The sequence below is a fragment of the Nomascus leucogenys genome, chromosome 10 (genome assembly GCF_006542625.1).
Source record: "Nomascus leucogenys isolate Asia chromosome 10, Asia_NLE_v1, whole genome shotgun sequence".
Classification (NCBI taxonomy): domain Eukaryota; kingdom Metazoa; phylum Chordata; class Mammalia; order Primates; family Hylobatidae; genus Nomascus; species Nomascus leucogenys.
Window position 1 is genome coordinate 24,920,394 of NC_044390.1, and position 26,621 is coordinate 24,947,014.

Consider the following 26,621-nt stretch of genomic DNA (forward strand, 5'->3'; position numbering starts at 1 on the left):
TTGTTTAAATATTAAAAGTAAAATCTTATACATATTTCAGCTTGTTTAAATAATCCATATTTATTCAGAAACAAATAGATCATGGGATTCACTGGAAAAAAATTCAATAAGGGTAATGAGATCAAATCATGCCTAGCATAGGAGGGTTATATTATATTTTTAAGTTTAATCATCATGTTATATGTACATGGCTACAAAAAAAAGATGATGAAGGATTTATAATGAAAATAACAATACCCTGTTTATACCCTCCCTACCTCTTACTTCCCAGAAGCAACACTTTAAACCACTCCTGTTTTCAGTTCTTATGGTGTTTACTTCTAAAACACTAAATAATATGTGTATACTGCTCTGTTAATACTCATTTATTTTAGAATCAATTGATTTTCTGCAATGATAGTGAAGAGTTAGGTTAATTAAATACATAGGTACATTCATCATCTGTTCTCAATTCTTATTCGGTTACTTTCATAATGTAAACAATATACTTAAATCTGGAAGGATTATTCTAATAAGTGTTTGAAATATAAAATAGTATGGGCGCGGTGGTCACGCTGTAATCCAGCATTGGGGGCCGAGGCGGGGATCACGAGGTCAGGAGATCAAGACACGGTGAACCCCGTCTCTACTAAAAATACAAAAATTAGCCGGCGTGGTGGCGGGCGCCTATAGTCCAGCACTCAGAGAGGCGTGAGGCAGGAGAATGGCGTGAACCGGGAGGCGGAGCTTGCAGTGAGCCGAGATCGCGCCACTGCACTCCAGCCTGGTGACAGAGCAAGACTCCGTCAAAAAAAAAAAAAAAAAAAAAAAAAAAAAAAAAAAAAAAATAGTAGGCTGGTGGAGTGGAGTGCATGGCCTCTCAGGTAGATACCCACTATACCCACCTCCTGTTGTTCCTGCTTTGTAAAATCTCCTCTTCTTTAGTTAGTTGGGACCTGTGATTTGTATCTAACCAATAGAATAAGGCAAAAGGAATAAAATGTCTCTCCCATGATCACATTATATAGACCCTAATTACTGGCTTGATGAAGTAAACGGCCATGTTGAAAAAGGCCGCATGGGACAAAAAAAAACTGTAAGGCACTAAGGGGAGTCTCCAGCCAAGAGCCAGCAAGAATCCAGGGCCCTCAGTTCTAAAGCCAAAAGGAAATAAAATCTGCCAAAACCTGAATGAGGCTGCAAGTAGATTCTTCCCTAGTCAAGCCTCCAGATGAGAACACAGCTCAGCTAGTTTCTTACCTGCAGCCTTATGAGACTCTAAAAGGAGAACCAATCTAAGCTGTACCTAGATATCTGACCTAAAGAAACTGTGCAATTTTAAGTATGAATTGTTTTAAGCTGCTAAGTTTGTGGAAAATTGTTATGGAACAATGGAAAACTAATATAGTGAGATAACAGTAGCCCAGGCAAGGGACTATGTCATCCTGAGCTGAAGTGGGGTATACAGGAATAAAATAAAGACATATGCAAGTCACATTCTGGACGTAGAAATAACTGATCTTAACATTAAGTGGCTACTGAATGCTAAGTAGGATCTAAGTCAGAAGTGACTCCAAGGTTTCAAGCCTTCATGACAGAGAGGATAATGGTTCCATTATCCAAAAAGACAAACATCAGACATATATCAATGCCATAAATGCTCACTCTTAAAGCCTTCTGGACCGTGGTTTCTTAGACAATGACCTTCACATCAGATATTTGTGTTATGTCCAGTCAGAGGGATTAGAAAATTCTAAACCCAGGTACCGAGGCTTCAAGTCAGCCTCTCTTTAGGCCTTATTCTTGACACACTGAAACTAGTAATTGCCTGGACAGACCTTATGGGTGTCCTGTGGGAACCTGCAGAGGTCACTATCACTGTCCCAAGATCTCTGTCCTCATTCCAATGTCACATTTTCCTTCCCATCGTGAACCAGGCCTTATTATCTCAAAGAAGATTTCTGTTTTGTTTTATGGGAAGAAATTAATTTAGATGTAATGAGCCCTGGCAGAACCTTCCCACAAATGGCTGCAATTAGGAATCCAGAGTGTCAGAGAGAAGGATCAGAGTAGAAAGCAAGCCTAAAGAGTCAGACAACTAGGAAGCAGTGATTGAAACTGTTAGGTCATCAAAAGAAAATGTTATGAGGGATGGCTGAAACCAAAGCTCCGTGCAACATCTTTACTAAAAAGTTAGAAAATAGAGAGTTAGCTTTTTCAACTTTCTTCATTTTTAATTGTGCAAGGCCAAAGGATTGCAATGCCACAGTACATAAAAGTGCAGAAAGTATTAACGAACAAATAATGTCAAAAGCTGAAAAGTGGGGGGACAGACGGATGGATTTTGAAGGAGATAAGAACACAAGGGTGGTTAAAAATATTTAATCCTTGTATTGGACACTGGGGAGGTCACTGGTGACTTCTAATAAGATTTCAAGGATTTAAAGAGTTCTTGAGTTGGGGAATGAGGCTACTTTTTCAGAAGATCAATAAAAATGGGAAGAGAGAGTCCTTATCCTGAGAGAGATACCAAGGTCAAAGAAAGGAATAACAAATGAAGAACACACTAAGCCACAAGTTGTATTTCTTATGTCATTTACTCCCAACCCTGTAAGGTGGCTACATAAGCCCCATTATATAAACGAAGGCACCAAGTCTCCAAAAGTTGATTTGTCCAAGGTCATAGACCTAGAACATGGCAGAGCCAGGCCAAGAACCCAGGGCCATTTGGATTTAAAGCTTCTGTCATATCTGTCTCCCCCACATCAATCTCCTGAAAGGTAAACTCAAACACCAGTTATACAGGGAAGCAGAAATATCAGAAATGAGTCTGATCTAATAAAGAAAGATATAATCAGAGAAGTAAAGAGAAGCATAATGTCTCCTTTCATTGAGAGAGTATAAGGGAAGTAATATTGGATAGCAACTAAGGTGGATGATCCTATGCCAAAATTAATGATCACAATAGGTCACAATTATTTAGCACAGCACTTACTATATGCCAGGTAAAGTTCTAAGCTCTTTACACACATGAACCCATTAAATCCTCATTATTAACCCTTTGTTATAGGGACTTATAACACTATCTTAAAGAAGAAGAAACTGATGTTCAGAGAGCTCAGGCCAACTTTCCCAGGGTTAAACAGTTAGTAATGGCAGAACTAGAGTTTAAACCGGGTTACACTCTTAACCACTTGCTATATAGCCCAGTGAGAGACAAAATCATGATGTAAATCCAAATTTGTATGTCTCCAAAGCTCATGTGCTCTCTACTATGAGACGAGAATTGCAGACCAGATAGAGACAGAATCCCCAAAAAAAAGCCTTTCTAGAACCTCTTAGCCTCACAGAAAAACAGGTGTGATTGCCCATTCAGCAGATGTCATTAGCAGAAGTGGGAAACCCGTCATCTAGTACTAAGAAAGCTCAGTATCTAATTTAAGACCTTCTCAGCAGGAGCAAAGGGTTAAGCTTTTGCCCTTTGCCTGAGTTGTCAACTAGAGTATCACAGAAAGCATAATTCAACATCTTTTGCACAGAGGAAAGGAATCAACGTAGGGTTAAAATTTAACCCTGGGTTGAAGATGCTGAGCAACTTGGAGTGATAAGTCCTGGGTGGCCAGAATGCTTTGAGCACATGGTGAGGTCAACTGTCACGTACAGGTAAGTGCCAGAAGTAGAGAAAGGCTGGGACTAGAAATAGAATGAAAGCATGTGTGGGGGAAAATCACAGCACAGGTAGAAGCAGCAGCAATTCTGAAACAAAACAGCAGACACCAGGTGCTGAATAACTATCATGTTTGTCTTTAAGGCCCAGTGATTGCTGCACTGGTCCTAAGGATGTTTACTCTTTGAGTGCCCCAGGGAGCAGCCAGTATCTGGACATGACTAGCCTGGAGGCTGAAAGGGTCTCACAGGTGAACAGTTGATGAGGTGAAGTGAACAAAGACAGTGAAAAGAAAAATCAGTGTTGCCTGTACTTCCTAACAGAAACAAAAGAAAAATAATAAGACTTCCAGTGTGAATAGAAGCAAACACATTGCCTAAAGATCCTGGTCCTCTTATTTAAAATCTATGAAATGACTTAAATTTCTTTTATTTAGTAATGTGATTCTTAATCAAATGTCCTTTGAAAAAAAAAAAAAAAAGAGGCAGCTCTGAGAAATTTAGCTTCCCAAGACCAAATAGAACAGAATCATTTGTCAACAACAGCTACTAAAATTACTGTGGCTTTCACTGGCAACTGTTCCAAATTACAAGCACAGCCTTTGAAGGAGTACTTAAATCATAACAGGAGTTTCTAAACAATTCATTAACTAATTTAGAATAATAATATTAACTTATGAAAATACATTTAGTCCTGTTTAATTGCACAATTAACATTTTTCATATGATGAAAAGGAATAATAGCACTTAACTACTAATATATGACCTAAAATGAAATATGATCTAGCTAGATTATCAACATGCCCCAAATTTACTTTACTTTGTACTAGTAAGTTGTCAAATATTATATGTGTGGGTGCTAGCAAATCTTCCAAGCTATCAGAGCCAGAATCAAGCAGAAAGGGCTCACCAATAAGTGAAATAAAAATGCAATACCTCATTATTTCCAGTGAGCAAAGTATTTTCCAAAATTATTCCTGTCTCTGGAACTAGCACTTTCACTCGGTATTGGTTAATAATTCCATTTGGTTGTCGTGGTTTCCTCCAAGTAATTCTTACTTGTGTGGCTTCTACCTCTGCAAGTTGTAAATCAAACACTGCCCCTGGAACTAAGAGAGAAAGAAAGAAAAGAAAAAAGGGGGAATTTAAAAATATATTTTCAAGTAAAAAGAGTGCCTAAATTCTTAGCTCACAATTTAAGATACACAAACAATTCTATTAGAAAACAGATGAGGCTGGGTGCGCTGGCTCACGCCTGTAATCCCAGCACTTTGGGAGGCCAAAGGAGGCCAATCACTTGAGGTCAGGAGTTTGAGACCAGCCTGACCAACATGGTGAAACCCCATCTCTACTAAAAAATACAAAAATTTGCCGGGCATGGTGGTGCGTGCCTGTAATCCCAGCTACTCGGGAGGCTGAGGCAGGAGAACTGCTTGAACCCAAGAGGTGGAGGTTGCATTGGGTGGAGACCACACCACTGCACTCCAGCCTGGGAGAAAGAGTGACACTCCATAAAAAAAAAAAAAAAAGAAAGAAAGATAATAGACAAAAACAATTTATTTTGTTAAAAATTAAATATGTCTTAAAAAAAAAGGATGAGTTCATGTCCTTTGCAGGGACATGGATGAAGCTGGAAACCATCATTCTCAGCAAACTAACACAAAAGCAAAAAAACAAACACCGCATGTTCACACTCATAAGAGGGAGCTGAACAATGAGAACACATGGACACACGGAGGGGAACATCACACACCGGGACCTGTCGGTGGGTGGGGTGCTAGGGGAGGGATAGCATTAGGAGAAGTACCAAATGTAGATGACAGGTTGATGGGTGCAGCAAACCACCATGGCTCATGTATACCTATGTAACAAACTTACACATTCTGCACATGTACCCCAGAACTTAAAGTATAATAACTTTTTTTAAATTAAATGTCTTTAAATACATGGATATTTAAAACTAAATTTCTAAACATTTTTCTCAAAATGTAAGAAGCAGAATAACAGAATAATTTTCCAAAATAAAAGTCATAACATTTGTTTGAAACAAATTAATTAATAAAAATACTTTTCTTGAGAATCTGCCTATTTGGAGACGATTAATGCCCAGTTGAAATCTGGATGGTTTCATGAAAATTATAACAACAGATTGAAAAATAATATCCAGAAGACTCTGAATGCAATGAAATATAGTTGGTAAGTTAAATTAGACTGTGTTTTAATTTATTACATGAAATTGTTTGAAGAGTTTATTGATTTTTTCTGATATTTTAAAAATAATCATGTTATTTTCAAATTTCAGGTGCCCTCACTCATTGCAATAGTAAAGAAAAATAGGAACAAACTAACAACTGGTTTAAAATTATCAAGAACTTAAAGCAACTTCTAGTTGTAAAGTCACCAAGAGTGACATCTAGGGAACTTCCCAGTTTCACAGGAGTAACGGGCAAAAAATAAATATCCCCTGGGCTTTTGACCATTTTTATTTACAGTTCAACTTGTGATTATGAATAGCTCATTCATCCCTCCAACCTCTACTTCCCTTATCTATAAAATGGGTGTCATTATAGCTTTCCTATTACTATACAGATTACTATAAGGAACAAAGAGTTCAATAAAATTTCTCAAATTTCTAAAACTTTTAAGAAAGAGAAAATGACATAAAATTATGATCCCTTATGATCAGATTGTTGTTACACTTTAAATTAATTTCCCTAAGCTATCTGGCAGTGGTACAGATTTAGCAAATTCTAGTTAGAAGACAGGCATATAGTCTTAAAATGGAACAAAGGAAAAATGACCCCCTTTCTTTTTAAGACAACAGAAAGGAATTGAAAAATAATTTTACAACTCCCATATATGTTATTTATAATAAGCAAATGTAATTATGCTTAAGTTGGCTTTACAGTAACTATGACTATACAAAGTTTTCATCCAATAGATTTGAGTTTTTTCCTTTGTCTTCATGAAGTAACCAGTAAAGACTCCCTAGATATTGTGACAATCGTTGGGCCATTCATTCATCATTCAACACACTGAGCATTGATCATATGATCACTGTTCTAGGCACTTGAGGACAGAGGAAAGAATTAGACAGTTAAAGCCCTTTGGACAGGTCACCTCTAGTATGAGTTTTATTTCACTAAAATATATTGTACCTAGAGCTCATATTTGTATCATCATATTTACCAACATGCAATTTACCAATATGCATTTTTCAAGGATGGAGAAACTTTCCAATTAATTGTGTGGTGTAAAATAACATGGCTATTTAAATAGCAAAGCTCTCATTCCATCTTTCTTTAAAATTTTATTTTGCAGTTTTTATGCAGACAAAACAATAGCCAGTATTGCATAACTTAGGTCAGAGGAGATCTGGCACTTTTTCCATTTATTTTGAATTGATGTAGAATCTCAACCGAAAAAAAAAAACAGTTAATGACTACATTGATCATATTAATCAGGCAACTAAACCCTGCCTATTGAAAAATAAGTGAAATGATCAGTTCAAGTCAGTGCAACACACTAATGTGTTAGATATCAAATATTATGCAGGACAGCAGAAAAATATATGTATTTTACTGTCTCTTATTTTGTTAGTGAAACCCAGGAGTAGTAGCAGACACTATTTTTTATCTTTTAATTAGAATATATTTTTCTATATATTCTATATATTCAGTACTTACTTTCTTAGTAAGTATTGCCCCATGATACTTAATGCCAAAAAGTACAATCCAAGTAAAGATTAAGTGGTTCTATATTACCTTAAAATGTACCTCAAACTTGCATAAAAATAATGACAATAAACTTATCTTTTTTTTCCTATTTAAGCTTAGGGGATAAAGGAAATGGAGTAGACAGCATTGTATCTTGTCTTTAAAAAGATACTTGATCTGTTAGACCAGAAATTCTTATGAGGAAACTAGAGAAGACTTTAATATTGATACAAAATTAACTAAAGAAAATCAAACACACAAGGCAATTATTCAGGGTTCAGCAACAGTTTTGAAGGTGATGTCCACAGGAAATACCTAAGAGTCATTCTCAAGTCAATACATTTACAAATTTTACAAATAAATGAGAAATAAGTTAGATATTTGGCCAAAAAAATCCCCTATTTTCTTTACCCCAATGCCATTTGTCTCCAACTTCAAAATTAATGCTGCTTAATGATGAATTTTCTAGATAATGGCAAAATAATTTTAATTTTGAAGGTGTTATATACATGGACTACCTAAGAATTATTCTCGAGTTAATATATTTATAAATTTTACTAATATATTGGAAACACAATAGCATATAATTTATTAAAATATATTCCAAATGATTTGAGGTGTTCAAATAGAAAACTATGAGAAGAAATGAAATAGAGGCAAACAGCATTGAGGTAAAAGAAAATACATTAAGATCATTTTTGCCATTATCTAGAAAATTAAACTTTCCTTAGAAGTATATTTTGAAAAACAAGTAGTAAAAATTAAAGCCATTGCACATCCTGAAAACACAAAGTTGGCAGGCTCTCAGTTAATTTCCTATAAAAATTTTACTACTATTTGCAGAAAGTAACAAGTTTAAATCACTGAGGACAAACGTCTTCACTGCCATAGTCTGTTTAAGAAGGAGTAAACAAGAATCTCAGAAATTTGTCTGCTTTTAAGAAATGGTCATGCTAAACTACCCTGACAGAAAAGTTATTAGACATTATTGAAGCTTCACAGTCTGCTTATGCTTTTTAACCCTCACACAAATTAGAAGAATGTTGTTGCCTATGTTACATTCATCAGCATTACCTGATTTTGGAATAGTCAACTCTATGACATTTTATAGCTTTAGAGATTATTATCTTTTTTTCCAAAATCATTTATTTTCATGCCTATGTAGAAATCTACTCATCAAAATATTAAGAGACATATAGAGGGCTTAGGAAATATATAAGAGAACTGCTAAAATAATAGGATGCTGATTTTCTTTCAAAGTAGACTGTGGACCATAACATCGCCAGGGGTAATGAAATCAACTCCACTGTAATGTAATAGCACATAACATTCTCTATAAGAGGTCAATGCAACATTTTTCTATGAGTATCTGGAGATTTATAAGAGCACCAATTGTTTTAAAAGGTAATTTAAAAGAAGCAAGCTAGTCCTAATTATTTTTTAAATAGATGGTAGACTGGTTTTAAATATGGAGAAGAAAATAAGTACCTTTAAATAGAATACTAAAAACCCTGTTGTATTAATGAAAAGGATAATATAAAATTAAGAAATCATTTTTAAGTTGAACAATAGTTCTAATGAGTTATCACACTGTTCTCATATAGTTTAAAGATCCATTTATTTCAAAGTTTTAAATACTGGAACCAGGATTAATTAGTGGTGTCAGAAGTAGAAAGCTACATTTACTGCATTCGCCAGAGTATTCCATTGAGGCAGCTCCTGAGGCTGAACTATCCCAAGAGAACTCCATGGATGAAGGCTGACATGAGGATATAAGAACCATGTCAACCCTGCCTTTGGTGGAGCCCACCAGTTGCCAGGAGGCCCCTCTAAGAACCACCACGGTGTAGTCTATAGGAGAAGTGACTCAGGAAAATAATAGAATGAAACACAGGGCAAATGCTTTTTATACAGGGCAAATGGAGTCATCTACTTAAAATGATTTGGTGTGAAAAATAGGCCTTGCAAAATATACTGAACTATGACCTGAAGATTCTACTTCTTTTGTGGATAAAAAATGTAGAAATTAAGGCAAGTAAATTTTAAAATAATCCAAGACAAATAACATGACATTGTACACAGCATATGCATTATCTATTTCCCTATTTTTGTCAAATGCTGTAGTCCAAGAATGATGACAATAAAAATATGTTTATTGAGTTGTGGATTCTATTTGGAAGCACCAAAATCAGCTGGTCTTGAAAGAAGACAGTAGTTCAGGATTTATTTAATTGTATAACAAGAATAGAAATCAATGGGTACATTGAGTTGGTTGAGAAAACTCTATTAAGACCAAAATCAAGGGCTCTGCTTTATTTGATAGTGTCCATAAATCTGTCTAGTTTCCTAGGACATGTTTAAGAGCAGTTTTTAGGTGGAGATGGAGGAAAACTTAAGATTTAAGGGAGAAGCTACACAATGCTAAGATTCTTCTGATAGAAACACAATGGCAAAATTTTAATACAAAAAAAGAACATTTTCCTTATGAGTATGTATAACTTTCCTATATGTATTCTAAAACTATATATATATATGTCAGGATTTTCATCTGAAATAGATAAAACATAACTTTTATGTTCTTTCAAAAAAAATCAATGGTTGTTTCTTTAAAGGGGAGAAGTACAAAATTTCCTAATAGTTACTGCCCTCTAATGGTCAAATGCTTGAATGATTAATGTATGACCCGTGTGTGTGTGTGTGTGTGTGTGTGTGTGTGTGTGTGTGTGTGTACATGTGTACATTTCATTTATAAGTTACTGTATGTTAGCTTCCACACAAACAAAGTCTGGAAGCTTTTCCAAGTGTTAATGTGTTGTAAGAATTTACTGTTATTTTTGTCCATAATTACAATCCCTAAATGGAAATGAAGACATTTAGCAAGTTCAGTGTGGGCCAGAAAGATATGTTGTGAAACAGTATGGAAACATTTTTTTTAAAGTATAGTTCACCTAAAACAATGATGTTTAATGAATACTTATAAGGAAGTTTCTTGAGGAAAAATAATCTTTTCATAATTTCAGTAAATGCTGGTAAATCTATATCATACATCCACTCAGAATCTTCACTTGCTTAGAATCCCGTTTTGACTATAAACATATTTTGTTGAAAGAATTGGGAATATAGGAATTCCTCTAAATACTAGTTCTGTGAGAAAAAATAGATTCCACATTTAAAAATGTAGTTAAACCATACTAAATGTGTTTGTTTACCTTATGGCTTCTTGAGGTTTTGCTAAATTTTACTGTGAATCTCTAACAGGCCAATACTACACATATGGTATTTCCTAACCTTACCTGATCTTGGGTCCCTTTTATTATGAAGCATGCTATGAGTTTAACATTCTGGAGAACACATGTTCAGAATAAATTAGGTAGTAATTTAATAAGGAAATAACATGATTTAAGTAAATATAAAACAAATTGCTTCTAATATCATGTTTTACCAATTCATGAAGTTCATAAGCATACCAAAAATATCTCACTCATTCCCTATGTTCTTACCATCTGGTGGAGTGAATACTGAAAGATTTGACTTGGGCCCAGTCCCTGCACTGGTTTCAGCCGCAACGTAGACATCATACATTGTAAATGGTGTTAGGTTAGCGAATGCAAACTTAAGGTCTTTTGTGCTGTTATCCAAAATGCGACCTGCAAAAAGTGGAAGATAGCTATGGATTATTTTTTATCAAGCGTGCAATCATGTTCACATTTAAGTACAGAGCCAAGGACAACAATTCAAGTGTTAACCTACGCACTAAAATTTGTTATTATAATATCAAAACTGCATATATTTTAAACACGTGGCTCAGTAGTGCACTGATATCGATTTAATGAAAATAAATGAAAGAACATGAAAATGTTCCAGTGCTTAAAATTACTTTTATTAAATCATAAAGCCCTTTTGAATTACCAGGTTAGTTTTGACATATTTAAAAGGGAAGCATCAAATTTTATCAGTTCAAAAAGTGACCAGATTTTATACTCAAATTTATTCAATTAAAATGCTAAATAATTTCATTATCTTTTATAAGAGGATATATTTAGAAAATATTTCTAGTTTAGCTTCTGAACAAAATTCCTTAGTCTGTCAGCACAATACTTTAAATCTTCGACTTTGCTTTAAATGTTTCCTTTACCTTCTTGCTCTAACTACAAACTGGCTCTTTCCTAAGAACACTGTTTTTGTTTGCCCGCAGCCACCGCAAATGGTGGCAGTCTGTTTTTGCCCCACAGTTCTCAGGTAACCAGGCCTTTAGGTGTGGTAGGTGTTGTCCTTGCCCCTCATTGCTCCACTTTATTCACTATTCTCTCTCCCTCCTTATAAAAGCCCACAGCTTTAAATACTATATCACCAGTGAAATCCACTAGCCCTCACAGTTGTCGTAATCTACTAACCTGAGGGTCATTTACTCTCATTTACTTTCATGGTCTAGCTGTGGTTCAAGGCTACCATCTTAATTTGTGCTGATTTTAATATCCTGAAAATTAATCCTTAAATTACTTAGATATTTCCTTAAATAATCTGGTTTTCCAGAATTTCAGCCACTCCCTCAAGATCATAACCTGGACATTACTATCACCAATTGCTCCGTATCATTAAGAATCTCAATTTTATGCAACTTTTTTCTAACCACTTTTGCTTACGTCCATTACATTTCCTCTGTAATTCTGAACTGATAATTCTTTAAATCCACTGAAATCAACAATCCATTGATTTAATCACCTGTTTTATTTTTGTTTTATTTTATTTGGCCCCTCACCACTTGATTTCCACTCTTCACCCATCTTCAGTGTCAATTTCAATTATAATCACTGCCTTACACAGGCCTCCAATTCCCTTGCCCTTCTGTTGTTGAAGGCAGCTCGTTTACAGCACAAAGCCATTAATTGATATCACTTTATTCGTAGCCAAACCTTGAATGAGCCCTACATGGTACCTGGAATCTTACTCAACTTACATAGTCAATGGTCCAACCACTCTACTCTTCTAGATGATTATTTTACACTTACTCTTCTCTGCACAGACCTCTAATACCTTCTGTCCTATCTTCACTCCCAACTAATAGTCTTGCTTCACACTACACTGAAAAAAGTAAACCAATTAGAAAATATTTGCCACAGGCTCCCACCAATACAACTATATATTTACCAGCATCTACACCCATATACTCTGCCTTACAACCTATAAGAACAACTTATGGACAAATTATCTGTTAGTATGGACAAATTATCTGTAGTCTTGTCTCAAACCAATGGCTACATTTGAGCAAAAGATCTCACCTTCTGCCCACACAATTCCAGTAATTCTCGTTTTTCTTATATCATTAACATTTTCCTTATTTTCCTCATTTCCATCAGCAAACAAACATGCTTTATATGTTCTTACTGAAAAGAGACCTGTTGACTTCACTTATCCCTACCCTTACTCCCTATTCACTGCTTTGCTTTGCAGCTAAACTCAAAAGAATTTCTACACCCATTGTTCCAATGATCTTCTCCCATTCACTCTTAAACTAATTCAATCATGTATTTACCCCACGTTCCACCATACTGAAAGCATGTGATCACTCCCATGTTGCTAAATGCAATTAGTGCTACATGCCTTTCACTTGATTTATCAGCCAGCCTTACAAATGAAAGAGTACTTCAGCCAAGTATTGAACAATAATATCAGACAGAAAAGATGTAGCTGTGTATCCATGTCTGTTTCTGTGTATCGGGTGGGTGAATGGAGGGAATTATCTTTTCTTAGGAAGTAAAAGTATTTCAGAATTTTGGGAGCATAAGTTACTTAGGGATGAAAGATAAAGGTTATTCATGATGGTGATGAGTGATTCATACCACAGAAATTGCAAAATAAAAAGAGTTGGAACTCTGTATCTTTTTTGATGTCCCCAAATAAATGATAATATGTGGCTTTATTATTTATTTCATCATTGTTAGAATTAAACTTCTTTCATAGAACCATAGGATCTCAATCAGGAGAGAATTTTAGACTTTACATAATTCACTTCTGATGATATAATACTTGATCCTCTCAAAATATCTCTGGCAAGTGGATGCCCAGGTCCTGCTTGCTTACAAAGATAGAGAACTTGCCACTTTATAAAGCTGCCCCAAAATTTTAATAGGTTTTCTTTTTTAAAGCAGTTTTAGGTCCACAGCAAAATAGAGCAGAAGATACAGAGATTTTCCATGTTATTTTTAGAGAGCTGTTTCTAATGATTAAAAACTAGGCTCCTAGCAGTGAATATAAATCTAATTTAATATAGTCAAAGTCCATTGTTCTTCATGAATGTAAGCCAAGGACTTCTTGTTCAAATATTTGAAGATGTATATCTCCACTAACACTTTTTTCTTGAGGAGTTATCTCTAGTTTTCCATGTGCATCACATGAAATGTGGAACATGAATAGTGTTTTGTCATTTTTATACTCATTTATGGTTTTGAATTAAAAAATCAAAGGACTTCACCTTCCTTATGACTTTCCTATTGTTTGCTTCAATCTTAGGGTCTTTTAAAAAGAGTCTGATACTTCTAAAAAGAGTTTGATATTGGTAACATATTTTATTATTCTCACTCCAAAAGGCAAACACAAAACCAATTAAGGCTTACCTGATGGTCCATATAATTCAACTCTATAACTAAATTTCCCTGTTACTATAGTTGGTGAGTCCCATAAAATTGAGAAGGACTTTCCTGTGATGTTGCCTGTTACACAGTTTTGTGGTGGTCCTTCAGGCACTAAAATAATTATAGAAAATAAATACATAACATATATTTAAAATGAAAGCGCACCCTATTAAATACACATAATAAAACACAAAGGCAAAGAAGGAAAATAAAATATCGCACTTAAAAGCAAAGAGTTTTTTTTTAACTTACAAAAGAAAAAATGGAATATAATTGAAAATTGTGAATAACACATGCTCGCTCATCAGATAAACTTATTTTTAACAATTACTAATTTTATTTAATACTGTTTACTATTGCACTGTGCAAGTTTCATTCTAATATTCATTGTAATATATTTATTGCCAATGTAACATTGTCTTGAAACATTTATACCTGCATATATATATATATTGCATTCAACAAAGTCTGGATATCTGGCTTAATAAACATTTTCTCTCTTATTAACACAGGTAGAAGTTTCAAGAAAATAACCCTCAAAAATTATTAGCAATAATTTTTACTTTTTGTATCAATATTTGTATTTGTTCTAAGAATAAATTTATAACCTACAGTTGGAGGATTCAAATGTAACATTGGTAACATATGAAAATAATAATGACATTTTAAATTACTCTATTTTTCATAGATGTTTATTCTTTCTTTTAACTGAAATAAAACAATTCCAAATATTTTTCAAAACAAAATTATTGTCTACCAAATTGCCTACCTTGTATGACCCTTATGAAATCTTTTTTTATTGTATAAAAAGTAAGGAGTATGGAAGAAGAAAATGGTATAGTTCAAAGATGGTTATTTAAATCAACAAAAAAACTTCTAACTTATATAAAATGAAAAATAATAGAAGCCAACAGCTATGTTATTAGAAAAAACATGCTTTAGTGAAATTACCCTACCAATAATTTTCAATAACCTCAGAAATTAGCAATTACAACCTAATACCTGATACTATATTATGATATATCTAATATGTCAGCTATATATTATGCATATAATACCTCATGTAATATGGGACTATATCAATATCCATGAAATGTTATAGATATATGAAATATACAAATACATATATTTACACAAATACTGATATAGCACCATAATTAAATATATGAATACCTTACTGAAAATATGTTCTCATAAAATTTAGTAGTAATAATTATATCTAATTGTTCTCATTTAATTTTAACACTGGCACCCTAAGGAAGATACTATTACTGTCTCTATTTTTCAGATGAGGAAACTGCAGTGCAAATGGGATATAAGTAGGTATATATTTTAGCTACTGCTTGTATCTGATAATGAAATGTTAATCACATGCTCTTTCTGCTAGTGCAGGTATTTCTGCTTTTGATAACGGCAATAACAGTGAGAGAAGGGTGTAGATGATTATAAATCATTTAGAACGGCAAAGATGATTACAAAAAATTGCTGACATTATAAAATGATAAAAGCTTATATGAGGATCACGGTCAGTGGCTCAAGAATTGTTTCTTGCAAATCTTTCTCCTTTTAAATACTTATTTTGTGCTATAATATAAAAGAGTATAGAAATTCAAAGAAACCCTTGATGGGATGCCTATTGTATATTATTAGGGGGAAAAAGTTACTGAAAGGTAAAGAAGATTAAAAATAAATATCTATATAAATAAAACATTATTCTCTAAATCATTTAAATCTTTTTATCTACAAAAAGTGAACCATACCTGATTCTGGTGTTCTGACAATCGTACTATCAATATAACCTGCTTCAGTTGTAACAGCTGAAACTTCAAAAAGATATGTTGTATAAGGTCTCAAGTTTGTCACTACAAAACTGATAGGCTCTTTCCACACAGAGCTGATCTCATTCTGTGTCAATGTGCTTGATGAATATGTGGTACGCGATGGAGGTGTAACTCTACCAAGGGTTGGAGAAGGGCTGGCTGTACTCCATAAAAAAGATTCACTATTCTCCTAGTAAATAAAATAATATCAACATAGAAATAATGTTGTATGCCTTGGTGAACATGAGAATAAGAACATGTAATTCATTTCGTTTTCTTTTATGCTATATATACACATAACATGCAAGTTATAGACAAATTTGCTAGATTTTAATTGCACCCATTTATGTCTGCAGTTTTAGAAGAGAACATATTTATTATATTCCTTATACCTTAACCTTTATGAATAGAATTTCAAGTGGCTTAAAATAAAGGTAAAACTACAGCAAAATCATTTTTAAGAATTTTTAAGCTTCATGTTAACAGTGCCAGAGCCAAAGAGCTGAAATAATTTTACTCTTGTGTATGTTCAAATGCTGCTTTCTTACTGTTAATGATCTTCTTTTTCTCATAAGTACTAAAAAGTACTAGTATGCCACTAGCTCACATGTTAGGTGTGTGCATGTATTAGAAATATCGTAATTTGAAAAAGAAGATTTTTAGACTTTTATAAAGTATTTACAGCAAAAATAACTGTTTGACTGTGTTTCCATTAATAGTAACACAAAGATTACCAAAATGATTTTAGGAAAAGCATTATTATGCTTATCATATAATTAAAAATGACGATGCTTATTCTATAATAAAGCATTACTATTATGAGGTTTATCATCAATGACCAGAGTAACAACAAATTCTTTACCAAAGATATGCACAACAATGACAGTCTACCTCTGCAAATTTAACCTCAACTATTACCCTGCATGTACTCTTCCCTCCTGTCACATGGAAATAAAATATTTTCTCCAATTATATCTTACACTTTTCCACCTCAGGGCTTTATAAAGTATCCTCCACCGGGAATGCCACCATCACACAATCTCTATCTGTCCTTGCTCCATGGTGTATCACAAATGCTACTCCTTTCATGAAGTCTTTTCAGAATTCCCTAAATGATTTTAATCTCTCACTCTTGAATTCTCAAACCATTCCTGTATTCTACCTGAATAAGGCCAATTGTGTAACATGATACTCTAAGTAATCAAATAACTAATAAAACTTTGTGTATAACATGATACCATAAGTAATCAAATAACTAATAAAAGTTTGGTAAAATATAGTATCTAGATGCTAGAAACATGAAAATATAAGTTTATCTAAGATTTTTCAAGACGTAGAAAGTGTTCTGTGATACTTGCATTGCATTCTGGCAATTTCCCAGTCAAAATGTCCTCTACTCTGATTGAGACATCTTTCACTACTATCCCACTTCTGGCATGCTTGACACTAATCTTGAAGCTGGTAATTTTGCCATTTGGTTGCCGAGGTAAATACCATATCAGCTTAACTGCTGAAGAGTTGTAGGCCTCAACTGTGAGATTCACCACTTTTCCTGGAGCTGGGGAAGAGAAAGATTGAGAAGGAAAAAACTTTGTTATAAAACTTAGAATTGCATTTATATAATTTCATGGTACATGAAATTAAATATATAACACACTGCATAAAATCTACTTGTGTAAGATTTTTATAAATATATTTAACTGAACTTTGCCTAAAATAAAAAACTGGAGTTGGGGCAAATCAACTTTACTTTAGGATAACTGGGCTAATACATGCATTGATGAAACGTTTCAAATAAGTACGAAAAAAATTCAATCAATAGTTGTGAATATACAAACAAGTTGGGATAAATTTCTTATTTCCTTAACTATTCTGGAATATGTAGTTTCATTAGATATGAAAAACGTAGCAAACTGAATCAATTATCCAACCATTTTCACCAAAAAGCAGATTCTTGGAATGTTTATAAATGTCTAGTGCCTAATATCAAGTGGATACCCTCCAATTGGTTATAATTATTGTATTTTAAATTTTCAAAATCAACTTTCTTCAGAATTTCATTATGCTTTTCTATCAATTATTAATTATACAGAGTAATAATAATAATAATCTGTGTTCTATTTGAGTTGGCATGAAACCAATATGAAGCTAGAATTAGGAGAAATTATTCCCATTAACCTCATGGTAAAGTGTGTAAAACTGATAGAGTAAAACACCAAGATCTTTCAGAATATAAAACAAACATGACAAGTCACTTTTGAAAGAAATCAAAATGAAACAAAACGTCTGAGATAAAAAAAAAATAAGTGATAGTTAAGATGCCTAGTATTAAGATGCCAAATAACTAGAGTTTAGGTTTACATTGTACAAAAGGATGCTAAAATATAATTTATAAATAATAGCCATATAAATTACATAAGAAAGTTAGATCTTTGGAAGGAGGTCTATATGAATGATATAAGGTAGGAATTAAGGGACTTCAGGACAGCTGCATTCTAATAAAAATAAAATACAATGCAACAATTCTTAGGAATAATGTTGGACAGGATGTCAGCAATGAGTATAAGATTCAGAGTACACTTTGATGATTGTGCTGGTAAGATTTACTGATAGATTAGATGTGTACTGTGAGAGAAAAGAGCCACAAGTGACATCAAGATTTTTCCTCTATGCCCCTGGAAGAATGGAGGTATCTTAAATTGGTTTGGTAATGACTGCATGTTACAGAATAATATAATAACCATTAAAATCCATGTTTCCAAAAGTCTTATGTTATAACATGCTTATGACTTAATGTTAAAAAGAAAAGGCAGGATATAAACTTGCATATGTAGCACAAGCTTATTTTCATTAATGTATAGTCATATAGATATATATTAATGGAGGAAATAGACAAGCCAGAAATGAACCAAAATGATAAAAGCATTTTTTATATGATAAGTCTATGGATAATTTTCATTTTTTTATTCTTGTTTGTTCAAAGTTTTGTAAGATAACATTGACTATCCTTATAATCAGAAAGAATAATATATATTTTAAGGAATAAATTAGCTATCCGAAAGAACTCTAAAACTAATTGAGTGGCCATGCTACTGAGAATTGTATGTATTTTAGTGTCAGTTTTTATTTATATTCTTTATTATTTTAAATGACAAACTCATGACTAAGTCAATTTAAAATAAATGACAGGAAAATTACCACTTTCCGCAGTTTGGAAGAGAAATGGATCACTAAACACTCCAATGCCAGCACTGTTTTCAGCAGCAACCTACAACAGACCAAAAGGATTGTGTTCAAACATTTTACTCCCTGAAAAAAGAGAATCTAAAATTTAAAACAAAACTTTGACTTATCAATAAGATAAATGCCAAAGATACTTTTTTAATACTCTCAAGGAAGAAGGCAAATATGAAGATATCTATATAATCAGCAAATAAAGTATTATTGTCAAAATTTTATAGATGAGAAAACTGACTGAGAGAGGTCAAATACCTTGCCCAAGGTCACACAGGAATAAATGGCAGAGCAAGAATCCAGTTGTAGTTGGGTTTATTTTGAAAGCTCAGTCTTTCTCTGATATATCCACTACATAAAAGACACTACACTTATTTCTGTAACAAATGCAAGAGACCATGTATATGGTACCTTAATTTAGAGTTCACAATCTAATCAGGTAAATAAATACTCAAAAAACTGTTTTAAAAAAACAAATAAAATAAATACGTTTAATTAATAATTTAAACTAAGAATCCTAGAATTTTAAAGATAAAAAAATTTGATTTGAATAATCTCTTCCAATAGACTAGAATAGAAAGAGAAAATGTCATTAATGAGAATAAGACTCAAGCTTTTGCAAATGCCATGACTGGAATCATAACCTTGGCTTAACTGTAGTTCTACCAATTCCCAGATAGTAGCTTTGAGCAATTTACTTAACTGTTGTAAGTAACATTTTTCTTGTCTTTAAAATGGGAATAATAATGTATCTATGTTATACAATTGTGCTGAGGACTAAATGAAATAGCACATGTAAAATACTTAACAGGATTTTTGCTATAACATTACTTATACTGAAGACATCAAATGTACCATGCCAAATACCCTTTGGAATTCTGCAATGGCTAACATTTATTTGAACAGAGTAAAGGTCACAAGAATGATTTATAAAGTGTGAGATGAAACGGAGAGAAAGGGCTTCCCAATAGACCTTAAATAAGAGAATTCAAAGGAATAAAAATTCAAGCTCCATAAAAATAGATCTAAGCAGAACTAGGTTGACTAAATCACCTTCCTATCAGCAATAGTTTCTTATAGCACATTAAAAATTTTTAATTATCCCCAATAGCATATATTGACATGTTAATTAATCTCAATGTGTGCATATTGACAGAAAATACCTATATTATATAATACTCAGATGTCAGTTAGAAAAAGGTTGCCTATTCTTTAAGCTATGTTTTCTTCATAAAATAGTCATCACAAATCTTTTATTTTGACTTCTACATAGGTAAGAATTTTTTTTTCTTTTCTCATTGTAGGAATCATACTATTAGTATTTGCTTTCCAGTTCTGATCATGTTCTTTAATTCTGCAAATAGGCATCCTTCCAGTAAGAAAAAACTTCCTAGCAAAAATCTCTCCCAGTATTTCTTATCCTCTAGGAAGAACATCTCATTTATATAAAATCACATATTTACACAGGTTTTATATATTTTCTTCTCTCTATTTAATTATTTTCAAGGCTCAAAGAAGATATTGATGTTATATTGAGGGAGGATCCAGAAGATATCTTTACTCTTTATTATCCCTTGGAAATGTCATACATATCCCTTAACTGGAAGCATTTTCCTGTGGCCTAATTTAGCACTGCTTTTCATAAGCTCATCTTTGTGTAGTATTCAAATGAGATGATGTTAAATTTTGCATATTAACTATGTAAAGGACGGCTGGGCGTGGTGGCTCATGCCTGTAATCCCAGCACTTTGGGAGGCCGAGGTGGGTGAATCACGAGGTCAGGAGTTCGAGACCAGTCTGACCAACATAGTGAAACCCGGCTCTGCTAAAAAAAAAAAAAAAAAAAATACAAAAAAATTAGCCGGGCATGGTGGCAGGCGCCTCTAGTCCCAGCTATTTGGGAGGCTGAGGCAGGAGAATGGCATGAACCCGGGAGGCGGAGCTTGCAGTGAGCTGAGATCGGGCCACTGCACTCCAGCCTGGGTGACAGAGCGAGACTCCATCTCAAAAAAAAAAAAAAACACAACTATGTAAAGGACGAAACATTTTTTATAAATGCAAAAGAGATAGTAAATGTTCAAGAAATATTTGTTGAAAGTAACTACATTGAGTTCATGATTCTTAGCAAAATGGCGCTTTAGAAATGTTCAAACCAATATCCAAATGTCAACAACAGACATGTAAATACAACAAGATTGGAAGAAAAATGAAAAGCTAACTATAAGTTTTATTTAAAAATGAAATATTTTCAGTTATAAAGGCTAAATTATTTAATTTAAACTTGATTTATTTTTGAAAAATGTCACTAAAGTTTTTTTAAATAATTAACCAAAGTTATCTGTTTCATAAAGTATAAAAGATACTCTGTAAAGACACTTTATAAAGCACAATGTGCAAAGAGCAAAAGCTATCTTTTGTTTGTTTGTTTGGTTGGTTGGTTTGGTTTGGTTTGGTGGCATTTTGTTCTTGTTGTCCAGGCTGGAGTGCAATGGCATGATCTCAGCTCACTGCAACCTCTGCCTCCCAGGTTCAAGTGACTCTCCTGCCTCAACCTCCCGAGTAGCTGGGATTACAGGCACTCGCCACCATGCCTGGCTAATTTTTTTGTATTTTCAGTAGAGATGAGATTTCACCATATGGGCCAGGCTGGTCTTGAACTCCTCAGGTGATCCGCCCGCCTTGGCCTCCCAAAGTGCTGGGATTACAGGCATGAGGCACTGCACTCGGCCGAAGCTATCTGTTTTTAAAAGCTTTAGCTTAGTGACTTTTTTGGAAAATAAATTAAGTTTAAATTAAATAATTTAGCCTTTATAAGTTTTTTAAGTAAAAATATTCTACTTTTTTATTAAAGTTTTTTTTTCAATATTTTTCTCCCTGCCCTGTTAGCCATATGATTATCTCAACCGATGCAGGAGAAGCATTTGATAAAATCCAATATCCCTTCATGATAAAAACCCTCAACAAAGTAGGCATCAAAGGAACATATGTCAAAATAATAAGAGCTATATATGACAAACCCACAGCCAACATGATCCTAAATGGAGAAAAGTTTAAATCATTCCCCCTAAGAAATGGAACAAAAGTAGGATGTTTACTCTCACCACTCCTATTGAACACAGTACTAGAAGCCATAGCCAGAGCGATCAAGCAAGAGAAAGATATAAAAGGCATCCAAATTGGAAAACAGGAAGCCATACTATCTTTGTTCACTGATGACACAATTGTATATCTAGAAAACTCTAACAACAACTCAAAAATAATAATCCTAGACTTGATAAACGACTTCAATAAAGTTTTGGGATACAAATTCCGTGTACAAAAATAAGTAGAATTTCTATACACCAATAACATTCAGGCTGAGAATGAAATCAAGAATTCAATCCCTTTTACGATAGTCACAAAAAAAAATAAAATATCTAGGAATAAATTTTACAAAGGAGGTGAAAATCTTTACAAGGAGAACTACAAAACACTCATGAAATAAATTAGAGATGATACAAACAAATGGAAAAACATTCCATGCTCTTGGATTGGAAGAATCAACATACCATACCGCCCAAAGAAATCTACAGATTCAACACAATTCTTATGAAATTAGCAATGTCGTTTTTCACAGAATTAGAACAGCAATCCCAAAGTTCATATGAAACCAAAAAAGAGCCCAAATAGTGAAAGCAATCCTAAGCAAAAAGAACAAATCTGGAGGCATCACATTACCTGACTACAAAGCTATAGTAACTAAAATAGCACAGTACTGATACAAAAATACAGATATACGTTAATGGAAGAGAACAGAAAACCCCGAAATAAAGTCACATACCTACAACCAACTGATTTTTGACAAAGTTGACAAAAATAAACAATGGTGAAAGGATATTCTGTTCAATAAATGGTGCTGGGGAAACTGGCTGGCCGTATCCCAAAGAATGAAACTGGATCCTTAGCTCTCAGCATATACAAAAATTAACACATTCTGGATTAAGGACTTAAATATAAAACCTGAAACTATAAAAATCCTAGTAAGAAAAACTAGGTAAAACTCTTCTGGATATTGAACTAGGCAAATAATTTATGACTGAGATATCAAAAGCAAATGCAATAAAAACTGAAATAGACTTAAATGGGACTTAGTTAAACTAAAAAGCTTCTGCACAGCAAAGGAAATAATTAACAGAGTAAACAGACAACCTACAGAACTGGAGAAAATATTCGCAAATTATGCCTCCAACAAAGGATGGATATCCAGAATCTACAAGGGGTGCAAACAATACAACAAGGAGAAAAACCCCATTAAAAAGTGGACAAAAAACATAAACAGACATTTCTCAAAAGAAGACACACAAGTGGCCAGTAAATATATAAAAAAATGCTCAACATTAGGAATTATCAAAGAAATGGAAATTAAAATCACAATGGGACATCATCTTATACCAGTCAGAATGGCTAATATTAAAAGGTCAAAAAAACAGATGGCAATGTGGCTGCAGAAAAAAGGGAACACTAAAACACTGTTGCTAGAAATGTAACCTCTACAAGAAACAGTATGGAGATTTCTCAAAGACCTAAAAAATAGATCTACCGCATTCAACCCAGCAATCTCACTACTATGTACCTATCCAGGAAAAGAAATCATTGTATCACAAAAACATCATCACTCATGTTTATCACAGCATTATTCACAATAGCAAGGTCATGGAATCAACCTAAGTATCTATCAATTGGGTGAAGAAAATGTGGTATATATACACCACGGAATATTATGCAGGCATAAAAAAATAAAATCATGTTCTTTGCAGCAACATGGATGGAGCTGGAGAACATATCCTAAGTGAAATAATTCAAACATAGAAAATCAAATACCACACATTCTCACTTACAAGTGGGAGCTATGAGTACACATGGGCATAACAATGGAAATAATAAACACGGGATTTCAAAAATGGGGAGGGTGGGAGAGGGTGAGGATTGAAAAATTACCCATTGGGTACAATGTTTACTATTTGGGTGACGGGTATACTAGAAGCCCAAACCCCACCATTACACAATATACTCACATCACAAACCTGCACACATGCCCCCTGAATCAAAAATAATAAAAAAAAGACATTTCATTGGAGTCTAAATTTTATATACAGATCAAGGCCATGTTCTTACACCACAATATCTCAAAACCTGGCAAAATTATTTTTACTAAGTTTGCTTTTATTATTTTACCCTTAGCTGTTATGGAAAGAAGTTTACAAAATCCAGTCCTGCAGCTATTAATCCTTCAATGAAGACTTTCTTTCCAATCTAAAGCACCACAAAAAAAAAAAAAACTTGAGCTCCCATATGCAATTATTATACAATTTTCATACATAAATTGTATAACAGATTTACTGCCCTTTTTACTGTGGTTTCTAGGAAACTGGAGAATAAAATTTGCAAGTCAATTTTTAATAACTGTGTAACATCCTGCGGTTTACATACCTGCATTCAAACTACCCTGGCCTCTTGTTTGCATTTAACTTTTCCGTCTTTAACTTTACATAATTTTTATTTGCTAGAGTATTGTATTATACTCATACGTGTATATATGCAAAAATATTCACAGAAAAAATGAAATAGGTAATATATAAATATGCATAAAATTGAAATGAAAAGAGACAATAACATTTTACCAAGTTTTAAAATCTCAGGTGGGTGTGAGGCCATGACTGTGAACGTTGTTTGTCAGTCACTGACTGTATTCAGCTGTAAAGGCTTGACAAGGTGGGAAAAACCTCCCACACTTGTAAAATGAATGAAATGTTTGAACACTAAGTAGTCATACACAAAATAATTACCTTAATTTCATATGTTGTTCCAGGATTAAGATTAGTAAGAAGAACTTCCAGACTATCTGGCTTTGCTCTGACTTGTGTGTATACTGTTTGCATCCACGGACAAACTTCCTTATATTTGACAATGTAAGATATAATCCTTCCATTTGGATTAGGTGGTGTATTCCAAGACAGAAGAATTCCAGCAGATCCGACTCTTTCCCCAGCTAGGAAGACTGGAGGCCCTGGTTCTATTTTTAAAAAATCCATTTTGTTAAAAGGTCAAATAATTAGTGCATTTTCACAAAAATACATAATAACAGTATTTATAAATGTAAAATTTGAAATTTCCAAAGAGCAATATGAGTTTACACTCCCTAGAGCTCTGTTACTATTAAAAAAATACTATGTGGAATACCAAAAACATTCTTTTATAAGAATGTGAAAAATGGAATGCTACTAAATAAATACTACATGCCAAATATACTTTTGATGCCAAATCATTTTTTAAAAGAAATTCACTTAACGCAAGGCTTACACAGAAAAACTAAGAAAACAAGAAATAATCTTACAGATGGAATAATCCTTCCTGAGCAAATGTAGCCAGTTCATTTTCATGGTTCTGTATTATTTAAATGTTAGCATTAACGGTCTCTGATCTATTTCACAAACAAGTATAGAGTAATTATCTTTGCACTCTGAAAGTAAAGGAAGCTGAAGAAACAGCAGAATGCAGGTTCTAAGCAGATCACTTTCTTGTTTCCATTTTGCCTTAATTATTCTACACTGTTTTCATGAATTTAATGTACATGTTGCCAATATAAGTATTTCCATCCAGTAGAATTATACTGATTCTAAATACTGTACTTACAAAGTAATTTAAAACATATACTCACTTGTTACATTTGTTGTCACTATTCTAGTGACAGGTGAGCTGTATGTTGTAGAAATTGAAGAGATGGTTATATCGTACCTAGTACCAGGAACGACATTGGAAACATCAGCCTAGAACACCACAAACAAATAGTTGCATTAAAATTCTTTCTGGAAAGCAAGCAAGCAAAAATAAATCTATCACTCTAACAAAAATTAACTCTTCACTATATAACTGCACTGTTTATAACATCACAGTAAGTTCCATATTGTTGTAAGATACAGATTTGTTATATCGTATAACTTTTTACCAAATAACTTTAAAATAAAAACTTACAAAACATACTGCGTTATCACAGCCTAAGTCAGCATTTCTATCTATCCTAGTTCACTGTCACAAGGAACAACTATTCAAGTCTCGGGAAATCTACAGCCCACGACTTAGCCCTTGTTTTTAACGAGTGTATACAAAATACCTGTGTCTCTGAAGTCCCAATAAAAAGTAAAAGAAAAATGATAAGAAAATCCATCTTTATTACATTTTTCAGCCAGTAGAATCACATTGATGGCTCTAGAGAGAAATGTTGCCTGCATTAATGATTTAAAGACAGATCCTTCTGGCAAGTACACAATTAATGAGCCTGTATTACTCAATAGCTCTGCCGTTTCTTTGTTAAACTATTCATGAACCCTTGGATGACTGGCTGTAGGTTCAGGGTGAACTTAAAAAAAAAAAAAAAAAGCAGCACAGATGTTGCTAAGGTAACAGTTCACCGATGCTGAAACTTAAACTCATCAGTTTGACATCAACGTTTTTGTCTTCAACTTATGCTTTCAAAAACCCAACAAGGAGTAAGTTTTTGTGGTAGACGGGTTTCATAAAATAAAGAACTTTCCTGT

The 26,621-nt window shown here is 33.5% G+C and overlaps 1 protein-coding gene across 1 annotated transcript in view; it reads right to left on the minus strand.

Moving 5' to 3' along the window:
• PTPRQ (protein tyrosine phosphatase receptor type Q) overlaps window positions 1-26,362 on the minus strand; it is a 211,279-nt gene extending 184,917 nt beyond the window's left edge. Inside the window, exons 1-9 of the mRNA XM_030821837.1 lie at window positions 26,198-26,362; window positions 25,745-25,853; window positions 24,873-25,099; window positions 19,012-19,081; window positions 17,172-17,371; window positions 15,754-16,003; window positions 13,976-14,104; window positions 10,862-11,008; window positions 4,582-4,754 (exon numbers count right to left, since the gene is read on the minus strand). Coding sequence (XP_030677697.1) covers window positions 4,582-4,754; window positions 10,862-11,008; window positions 13,976-14,104; window positions 15,754-16,003; window positions 17,172-17,371; window positions 19,012-19,081; window positions 24,873-25,099; window positions 25,745-25,853; window positions 26,198-26,251 — 1,359 coding nt within the window. The 5' untranslated portion in view covers window positions 26,252-26,362. The remainder of the gene's footprint in view (window positions 1-4,581; window positions 4,755-10,861; window positions 11,009-13,975; window positions 14,105-15,753; window positions 16,004-17,171; window positions 17,372-19,011; window positions 19,082-24,872; window positions 25,100-25,744; window positions 25,854-26,197) is intronic.
• Between the last annotated feature and the right edge of the window lie 259 nt (window positions 26,363-26,621).